The 11223-nt window shown below is 35.5% G+C and overlaps 1 protein-coding gene across 1 annotated transcript in view; it reads left to right on the top strand.

Annotated features, from left to right (window-relative positions):
• LOC117178664 (serine/threonine-protein phosphatase 6 regulatory ankyrin repeat subunit C) overlaps window positions 1-11223 on the top strand; it is a 400971-nt gene that overhangs the window by 181505 nt on the left and 208243 nt on the right. The window contains exons 8-9 of the mRNA XM_033370089.1: window positions 6983-7303; window positions 7647-8874. Of these exons, the coding sequence (XP_033225980.1) occupies window positions 6983-7303; window positions 7647-8874 (1549 nt within the window). The remainder of the gene's footprint in view (window positions 1-6982; window positions 7304-7646; window positions 8875-11223) is intronic.

Here is an 11223-nt window from a genome sequence, read left to right as displayed (position 1 = left end):
TTTAAGAAAATGTTGCGAATTATTTTGGGACATATTTTCAACCAATCTATTTTTGAGGTACTTTACAAGTCTAATTTTGAATTATAAAAATTAATAAGACAGTCAATTTCAATTGCAGCTACGAAAGAAAGGAATTTTAAATTAATTAATTAATTTTTTAGCCAAAATGACGCATCTTCAATAAAGAAGAGAATTTATTAAGAAACAGTTCCATACTTGAGATTTCCCCCAAAAAAATATTTCAATTTTCCTCATTTTGAATAAAAAAATTTAATTGACCCCAAAATCACGACTTTTTAGCAAAATGAGTGAACTTTCATCTACAAAATGTAAAGTTCCAAACAAGCATCAAATAGTTAAATTTTTAGTTCGCAAACATTATTGTTCAACTTAAATAAAACTAATTTAAAAAAAAGTTTAATTTCAAAATAAAGCAATCAACTTTCAATTAATATCATAAGTATGAAACCCAAAAACCGCCTCCAATTCGAGTTTCCAATTTTGTTAATTATCTGATACTGCACTGCAAACCTTTATTCACGGATCACGATCACAAATGCAGTAAAATGATCGAAATTTAATTACAATATATAATTAGCATTACTCCCAATTTTTACCTAATATATTGTTCACCCGAAAAAATGAATGATAAAATCGCTATCGAAATTTGTATTTTTTTCAGTTATTTTCAAAGAAGGTTCTCAAGCCACCTGCGGTTTTGACGATTACATTTTTATTGAGTCGCACCCGCGCTTCGTTTTCGATAATTAGGTTATAAAATCAGTACTGAGACAATTATAATATGATTAATTAATTAATAACATTGTCAATTTGTGTCTAATTACAAAATTTCATTGAAATAATTCGTTAAATTTGTTCAAATCAACAACAAATGACGCTTTCAATTTACGGATCTCTTAAAACCAAAAATGCATATTTTTTATATTGATTCAACATTTTGAATGTCAGTCTAATTGATAAATGTTATGGAAGTAGTTTAAAAAAAGACTGTATATCTAGGAGATATTTTCTCTATTTTAAACATGCGGATATTTTAGCGTGAAAATTACACAATTCCTGATAAAAATATCACTTGTATTTTCAAGTCCTAAGATTCCTGTGGCACAATTTTTATTCTTAAGTTCATAAAGGTAGGCTAAATATTTTCAAAAACCTTAGCATATACATTGTATCTATAGTGTAGTAAATTTACAAAATAGCAATATTTGTCAAAAGGCAAAAATAAAAGCAATACTACATGCAATTATTCACATGAATTTTTCACGGTGATTGTCCCATATCAAATTTTTAATTTAATAATATTTTGTGCATAAAGCAAAATGTTAGGCAATTTATAACTATAAATATAGATTTTCATAATACTTCGCTTTATGTTAGATTATATTTTTTTTCATTTGATAAGCAGCTCTAATTTAAAGCCGTATAAGGGAGAACTAACAGGCGTTTGTCTGATAACGCTGTACTGAATTTTGCTTATTCTATTTACTTTCAACTCCTGCATCCTCACCACGTGAACTACTGCCAAACTTTTTCCCTTATAGTAAACTTATAGTTTAAAATCCTATTGTAATTAAAATATTCATCATCAATTTGCTTGTTGACATATTCGACCGGTAATTTTTAAGGTTATGTTCATAACCAGCAATGAAACTACAAGGTCAGTTACACCAGCCAACCTCCGACACTTAATTTTTGGGTTTTTTATAGCCCATTGAATTGCGCCCCAAATGCGCTCAAATGCGCCACCGAGTAAAATTTTTGCGGAACAAAACTGTAGAAGTTATATCAGGTGTTACGCGGGGAGGGCGCAGCGTAACTCTACCCCCCCCCCACTTGAAAAATCAAAATTTATATCACATGAGTTTGAATATTTTCAAATGCGCTCATATGCGCCATAGAGAAAAATTTTGCACTACATTGATAGCCGAGTTATCAGCGATCAAAATTGGGGGGGGGGGGGGCTGGCGTGATTTTTCTAAACTGATAACATTTTTTCAAATTCATCATACCTCTCTTTCATAATTTCACATGCACTCAAATGCGCCACCACTAAAAAAGTTTGAGCCAGCTAATTAACAAAGATATCATATTTTGGAGGGGGGGGGGCAGTGTAATGCAGGTGTTAAATCCTCAACCAACAAAATAAAAAGCTTGCAATCCACATTGATGAAGTGACTTTCCTATGGGGTTTCCAATGCGCTCATATGCGCCAGTTTCAAAATTAACAAACAAATATAATCAACCCCCCAATTAACACTAGCTAACGATCTACTACCCGATGATATATCGAAATAACCTAAATTGCAATATAACAATTTATAATGTTCTCTTCGGAGAGGATTTGAAATGCGCTCATATGCGCCACTTTTGAAATGGACAAAAACCCATAATCAACCCAGTCACTACTACTTGTTACGATCCAAAATTCGAGTATATCTCCAAATAACTTAAATTGCAGTATAGTGCGGGCCTGAGTCAAGTTCTGGCATTCAGGTTAAAATTCTAATATTTTCAAATTTTCCCGTCCCCAGTGTGGAAAAGTAAGTTTTATTATGGAGCCTCACCATCGGTTGTGGAATCGACCACTTCTACTGTTTCGCGCCAGGGTCTCCAAATTGCATCCATCTCACGCTTACTAAACAAATAAATTTGTTTTGAGTTCCACAGTGATCAAAGGAAAACTATCATTTGAGTTATTTCTTTACCAAAATTTACTAATCTCTTGTTTCTCAGCTTCTTCTTAAAAAACTAAAAAAAAACAGCAAGATCAACTTTTAAATTGTTGAAATTCAGATTCTACGTTAAAATTTTCATTAGAAACTCACGGAGTAATCGCAATGCTTTTTTTTTGCAACGTTAAAAAATTTTTAAAATGTCATTAACTTCTTCTGAAGGTGACTTCAGGCGCACCCATAATAGCTCAAGTAGTATGTTGCGCGCAAAGTTAAGAAATAAAATTCTCTCTTACTTGCATCGCAGCGTTGTTTGAAGTTTTCACTGTCTGGCGCTAGCATCCAGACAAAATTCTTAAAGTTACCGACGGAACGCTTATTAATTGCTACTACATGAAGATGCACTTGAAGCTGCCTTCGACCCATGTATATGACAGGCATTTTATTGTTCTAAGTTTTTTACGCTCCAATAAAAAGTATTGCGATTAAGGGGGGCGACCCATGTAACGGCTTCAAAAAATCGACTTTTTCCTTTTTTACTTAAATGGAAGCTTGTCATCCCAAAAACATGCCGTATAAGTTTCAGAGTCGCAGGTGAATTTTTTAACCCCTAAAAGGCGCCCGGCGCGCCTCGCGCTAGCCTGTCGATGCTATCCTTTTTCCACATGTAAATCTTTAAACACGTTTTTCTCGATTTTATATTTTTCATAATTGCCCGGAATATAACTCAAAAAGTATTTGACTGATTGAGTTATCATTGTATACACATATAGTTGGAATGATTGGCTTCTGTGTGAACCTGTCTGAATGGAAAAAATTTTAAACAATTATTTTTTAAACAATTTCATGCAAATTTTTGTTAGACGGATGCCATTTTGTCAAAAATGATTTTTTTTTACTTTTGTGAGTTTACACAGAAGCTATGCATATAAACTTCAAGAAACTGTTTTGTTTTTTCATTTCAGACGAATCTACAAGAAACTAGAGTGCGGGCAATTTCACATCTCCCGGCTGAACATGTTCAACATCTGCGCTTATGATTAAAAATTGTATACATATTTATGGCTGGAAAAAATTAATTTCTTATGTCAAAAGAGCCTTAATATACCATAAAAGTTCTGGAAAGATTCGTTATATTCTTCATCCCCAAAAAAATCTCCAAAAATACCCTTATTTTTAAGGTGTTACATGGGTCGCCCCCTTAATCCGTAAGTTTCTAATGCAAATTTTAACATAGAATTCGAATTTCAACTATTTAAAAGTTAATCTTGCTGTTTTTTGAATTTTTTAAGAAGGAACCGAAGAGGGACTCAGTGCGGTCTTCAAGGGTACTTTGTAGAGGCTCCTTTCGGTTCCTTCGATCCACCAGGGCAATTTAAGTTATTTGGAGATATCATCGGATAGTGGATCGTAACAAGTGGTAGTAGGGGGGGGGGATAATTATGGTTTCTTGTCAATTTTGAAAGTGGTGCATATGAGCGCATTTGAAATCCTATCCAAAGAGATCATTATAAATTTTTATATTGCAATTTAGGTTATTTGGAGATATCATCAGATAGTGGATCGGTAACAAGTGTTAATTGAGGGTTTGATAATGGTTCTTTGTTAATTTTGAAAGTGGCGCATATGAGCGCAGTGAAAATCCTATAGGGAATTTACTTCATTTATGCGGATTAAAAACTTTTTAGTTTGTCGGTCATCATTCGTAAAATTTTGTTACCTCCATATCGTACGCGATTGTCATGATTTTCGAAAAAAAATTTATGGCGCATGTAAGCGCATTTGAAGACGAATGGATCTATGTCCGAAACTTTATATTGCATATCACTGTTGAAGGGTTAACATCTGCTTTATACAGCCCCCTGCCCCACCCAATTTGAATATCTTTGTTAATCAGCTAGCGCAAATTTTTTTACTGATGGCGCATTTAAGCGCATTTGAAGTCATGAAAGATAGGTATAATGATTTCAGAAAAATGTTATTAGTTTAGAAAAATCATATGAGCGAATTTGAAGATCTTCAAGGTCATGTGATCTAAATGTTGATTTTTTAAATATGAGGTTGTTTTACTCTGCCCCCCCCCCCTCCCGCATAACACCTGATATAACTCCTACAGTTTTGTGGCGCAAAAATTCTAATCGGAGTATCTCATATCCGGCAAATATCAAGGTCATGTCTTTACCCAATATCGTTCGAAGTTCGTTGAGTTGCCGCGGTAGAAGGAATTGTTTGCCAAGCTTGTAAGAACACTTGCATGTACCTGTTTACTAGGGTGGTTTAGAGTTCCTCTATGGAGAGTTGTGTAACTGCATACTGATTGAATAGCAAATAAATATAATAATGTAGGTGTAACGATTAGGAATGTTTGAAAAGTCAAGAATCTGTTTTTGTGCACTTTTTTTTTCAATACTATTATTTAAGGCTGTTGGAAAAATGCTGCAACATCTAATTGACAGTAAGTAGAATGCAAATAATAATCATTTATATTTGACCATTACAAATTATTGCGAAGTAAAAAGTAATTTTTTTAATGACCTAAAATTTGAAAATAATGATTAATAAATTGGTTAAATTCAACTTTATACTAAAAGTTTTCGAATTAACGTGAACCAAAATTAGTATGCGATAACACACAGGGCAAAAATTTTTAATTGTATTGTTCATAAAGTAAAGGATAGAAATTAAATTCTGACGTTACAGACTTTTTAGAACACCTTTGATTAGAATGTTTAAAATACAGATTATTTCAAATCAATGCTAGAGAAGAACAAAACTATTTTTTTGAAAACAGAGTTGACATCAATCTCTAAATCAAGAAATCGATTTTAGTCTTTTATTATTTACAACTTTGCACATGTTACGCCTAGCGGACGGAATTAATGGAAAGGATACGCTACATCGTAATCTTATAGTATTCACATAGTATCCCTTCCGCATCATGCAAAAAATAAATTTAAAAAATGGCAACATGGGAATTTAACTTGTTGCAATTCAGACTCTATACGTTAAATTTGTTATTAAAATGCCACCAAATAATTGCAATCGTGTATTTTTTGTAACGCTGCAAAAACAACTATTAGAATTATTCCGTGACCTTTTTACGAAGAATTAAACCTAGAATCTGAAATGCAATAAATTGAAGGTTGATCCTACTGTTTTTTTCTGTTCCGTTTTTATTGCATGATACGGAAGGGATACTATGTCGTTACTATAGGGGTGTGCGACAGCGTATCCTTTCCGTTCATTGGGTACGACAGGGACGTTCAATGTGTACATGCAATCATAAAAAATAAGATACATTTCCAACTTTCATTACATAATTGATTGACAGATGAAATCTTACCTCACAAACAGCAGATTTGGGGTGAGGTTTCCAATCATCTTGATTAATACTCTTTTTAGAAAATTGCTTAAACTCAAGATCTGTTGGGATTTGTCTGAAGTAAAAATCTTAGCCAGAACTATTATGGCAGTAAAGGATGCAGCACGACACCATTGTGTTTTCAGTAAAAAATCTTATTTTTCCAAGAAACACTACACGAAAATATATTATGACATATACCCTCTTCTTAAGAATATTTACAATGTTTCGTGTTTCCTGACGTATTTTCGATTCCACGTCCGATAGAATAAAATTCTTCATTGGATAATTTTCATCAAGCCTCTATACTTTCCCGTCATATTTTTCCCAACCCTAAAACATTATTTGAAAAACTCAAAGAAGTGATTTTTCCTATGTGTTGAACAATTATGAAATTTCATTTTTCGTAATTGGAATGAAATGGGGGGATCGTTGCACTCTAGCATGAAATAAAAATTGGCCATGCATTTCTTGACTACGCTTCTGTTCACGCACATGTAATTCCAATGCCCAATAGTACCCAAACTACACACCGGACCTAAAAATTGTCTTACTTTTCCCTCTGCTTGGCTGTGATGCCTTAATTGTTCGGAGCTGAGAATTGGATCACAAATATAGTTAAATTCTCGAAGTCCTGGAGAAAAATGTCAGAGTTAGAGTGGGAAATGGAATATGCTGGTCGCAAAGCGCAGTTCTAGCAAGTTCGTCAATTCTCGTTTTGGACAATTGACTCTATTTCCCTCCGAGTATTTGGAAGGACAAGGTCGTGGTCAACACTGTAAAAAAGGGACAAATATGGCAATCAGGGACTCTTAAGTGTGTCCTAATTCTAAAATTAGTATAGAAATATTGGGCTTTTATTCTTTTAAGTTTACATATAATTACTCTACACCTTCCCTGAATAAAACATGAAACTGAAAATTATTAGGTTGACGCCACCACGAACGACAATTACACCGCTTTGCATATAGCTGTGGAGAGCGCAAAGCCTGCCGTTGTCGAGACTCTGTTGGGTTACGGTGCAGAGGTGCACGTCAGAGGTGGGAAACTACGTGAGACTCCACTTCACATAGCATCTAGGGTCCCGGATGGCGACAGGTGTGCGCTGATGTTGCTCAAATCTGGCGCTGGTCCTAATTTATCAACCGATGATGGACAAACGCCAGTTCATATTGCAGCGAGTCACGGAAATTTAGCTACTCTCAAACTTCTGTTAGATGATGGTGGAGATCCCATGTGGAAATCTAAAGTACGAAAATGAAATACAAAATAGTTTTTATTGTGTTGCACATTTTGTTTTTTCTTGCACATTATTATAAAACTGTGACACAAGCACTAATTTTTGATAGGTAATTGATCTGTTATCTCAGTAATACAATTTTCCTTTAATTGTTTTTGGGAATTTCTGGTTGAACATCTGCCTTTTACTGAAAAAGGCGGAAGATACAACCAACTCCTTCTAAATCGTAACTTTTTTAACCTAAAAATATCTGTGTGAAAAAATTGTTTGTGAAATATTTTGAGTTTGTAACAATATATCAAATACTTGTTTAAATATTTTAATTTAACAGGTTCTTTTTTAAATTATATAGAGTGGAGAAACTCCTTTGCATCTAGCATGCAGAGGTTGCAGAGCAGACGTAGTCCGTCATCTAATTGAATTCGTTAAAGACAAAAAAGGTCAAGATTTAGCGACAGGTTACGTCAATAGCCTAACTAATGAAGGTGCTAGTGCTCTTCATTACGGTGCTCAAATTGAGCCTCCAGAAGTAGTGACTCCCGGAGATGACCGAGCAGTTGTTCGAGCTCTTCTAGAAAGTGGTGCTGATGTTTCTCTGCAAACGAAACAAGCACAAGACACAGCTTTTCATTACTGTGCTGCAGCAGGAAACAACGAAGTACTTTCGGAAATGATCACCGGTATGTCAGCGACGGAAGTTCAAAAAGCCTTAAACAAACAGAATGCAGTGGGTTGGACACCTTTGTTAATAGCTTCACATCGAGGGCACATGGAGCTTGTTTCAAACCTCTTAGCTAATCATGCGAGGGTTGACGTATTTGATTTAGAAGGTAGATCAGCTCTTCACCTAGCATCTGAGCGTGGATACATCCAAGTCTGCGACGCCTTGTTAGCAAATAAAGCGTTCATTAACTCAAAATCCCGTGTTGGGAGAACAGCTCTCCACCTGGCTGCGATGAATGGTTATACGCACCTTGTGAAATTTTTAGTACAAGATCATGGTGCAGCGATAGATGTGCTAACACTTAAGAAACAGACTCCTCTTCATTTGGCTGCTGGCGCCGGTCAGTTGGAGGTGTGCAAACTGTTGCTTGAACTGGGCGCCAGCATAGATGCAACCGATGATCAGGGCCAGAAGCCAATTCATGCAGCTGCGATGAACAACTATGCAGAAGTTGCTCAACTCTTTCTGCAGAGGCACCCAAGTTTAGTAATGGCATGTACTAAGGACGGAAACACGTGTGCACATATTGCGGCTATGCAAGGAAGTGTTAGAGTGATAGAAGAATTGATGAAGTTTGATAGGCAAGGTGTTATTTCTGCTAGAAATAAATTAACAGAAGCTACGCCACTACAATTGGCTGCCGAAGGTGGTCATGCTGAGGTTGTAAAGGCTTTGGTCAGAGCAGGAGCTTCTTGTGCTGATGAAAATAGATCTGGTTTCACTGCAGTTCATCTTGCAGCTCAACATGGACATGGTCAAGTCCTAGAAGTTATGAGGTCTTCCCAGTCCCTTAGAATCTCTAGCAAGAAGCTTGGTGTGACGGCTCTTCACGTGGCTGCATACTTCGGTCAAGCAGGTGAGTTTCAGATTATACATGTGTTCTATGACGCATAATAATAGGTATTAACTATACAGAAACGCATGTCCTCAATATCATACCAAATCTTATTGACAAGAATGATCACAAGGCTAAACTTCAAAAGTACAAACAGTAAGAATTATGTTGTTGACATGATAATTTGGCAATGATTTTTTGTTCTCAATGAAGTATGAAGATATAATTCTTTTATGGAATAAATTTCTGGCAATAATTTTTTTAACAGACATAAATCCAGGTTAAGTTTATCAAAATATAGGAGCTAGAGGGATTTTTCCACAGGCTTAAAAGAAATAATAGTGTTAACACTTAATAGCAAACTAGCATAGGGGCCATCTATATACCATGCGGACAATTTTTCACCACTTTTTGACCCCCCCCCCGCGTGGGCAGCCATGGAGTTTCGACAAATACCCCCCCCCCCCTGTACTTTGTCCACGTGGACGTATTTTTTGAAAATATAGATATTATTAGTCTTTAAAATATCCGGACTCGTTGACTGCCTAACAGCTGTTGGTGCATTTTGAAACAATTTCTCGTTAAACTGGTCGGAAATTCGAGTGAAAAAACGTCAAATTAGTACTCTTTAAACCCACGGGGAATGATTGTTTGGATGCTAAAAGCTAACAATAAATTTGAGTGGCAGCTCCTTAGTGGTGCCAAAATTAACTAACAGACTGTGAAACATGTCGAAAATTCGAGTGAAAAAACGTAATTTTAGTACTCTGAAAACCCATTGGGGATGATTTCTTAGGCGCAAACAACTACCAAGAAGTTTGACTGGCAGCTCCTGTGTGATGCCAAAGTTGACTGGTAGGCTGTTAAACATGCCAAAAATTCAAGTCAAGAAACGTAATTTTAGTACTCTTGAAACCCATTGTTGCGAGCTGTGAATTTACGTGAAAAGTGAGATTTTCGTAGTTTCTTTTTTTATATACATATTAATTTTATAGATGTATCCTACAGGTGAAAACTGTAGTTAATAATAAGCACAAAACTTTCATTCGGTTGCTGATTAAAATGTCAGTCAACTTTGGCACTATTCAGGAGCTGCTAGTCAAATTCGTTGTTAGTTGTTTTCACCAAAACAATCATCTTCAATGGGCTTGAAGAGTACTAAAATGACATTTTTTCACTCGAATTTTTGACATGTTTGACACTTTCCCAGTTAACTGTGGCACCACTCAGGAGCTGCCAGTCAAACTTATTGTTAGTTTTTAGCATCCAAACTGAAATGACGTCCATAGAATTGTCGCGAGCTCCTGGACTATAACAAGTCCAAAAGGAGTGAAGAATTGGCTGAAAAATTCGAATTAGCTTAGGAACGTGAGCTTAAAAATGATTTGAATTTCAAAGAAAAAGTCGTGAAAAAATGGAATTATAAATAGAAATAAAAATTGTATTGTGCCCGGGCACAATATAAAAGTTGGAGTATACCTAGAGTATACCTTGTCTCATTTCAGTATATTTTCCACAAATTTAGGGAAATGTGTGTCCACGTGGATTCTAGCTCGACAACCTCGGTCCCCCTCGTGGACAAGCGTGGAATTTTGCCATACCTCCCCTCCCCCTAAAGTGCTCACGTGGTATATGAATGGCCCCATACAGGATATTAAATTTAAAAAAAAAGCGTAAAAATTGACTCCAGCCCGAGGAAATAAACTTTTAGCCGCCAGCTCAAAGCCCGATGCACCGTCCTGGCATGTGAAAATGAAACCCTCTGTACCTGAAGTAAGAACTGATGATCTGACAAAACAAAAGGTTGCTCCATCGACAAGGACTGCTCTTCTACATACGTCTGAGAGTTTCCGTGAATTTTTTAACTTGTGCATTTTTCACTTCGGCCTTTATAATTGACGCATCTAGATGGATTAATGAGCTTTCCTCACTCCTGATGTTAAAATTCAGGCTCCGCGTCTTCATAAAGGAACGACCATTTGCCAGTTATCTCCAGTTTTCTGCCATTATTAGCAGCGGCTTTTTGCCATTTACTACGATTCAAAATGTACTTAGAACAATTCAGTTATCAAAAAATTGGAGTTTTAGCAGTCCGCGTCTGCCTTGACCTCGTGTAATAATAAAGTTAAATATTATTGAAATTATTTCTGTTCTATGAGTGCAGATGCAACAACTTAATCTGATACTAAGTTTAATTATCTATATTTTCTTGAGATAAAAATGTACAAAGCTGAAAGCGCCAATTTTGTCACGATTAATATTTATATGTACAGTCTGTCAAGTTAAAGCGTGGGTACCTTTTTTGGTAAAATATTTTATTTAAACGCATCTTTCTACATGGAATTACATTTGTCAAGGTGTCGAGCAAAA

Source organism: Belonocnema kinseyi, chromosome 8, assembly GCF_010883055.1.
Source record: "Belonocnema kinseyi isolate 2016_QV_RU_SX_M_011 chromosome 8, B_treatae_v1, whole genome shotgun sequence".
Lineage (NCBI taxonomy): Eukaryota > Metazoa > Arthropoda > Insecta > Hymenoptera > Cynipidae > Belonocnema > Belonocnema kinseyi.
The sequence above is the reverse complement of the archived record's forward strand: the minus strand, read 5'-3'. Positions and strand labels throughout refer to the sequence as shown.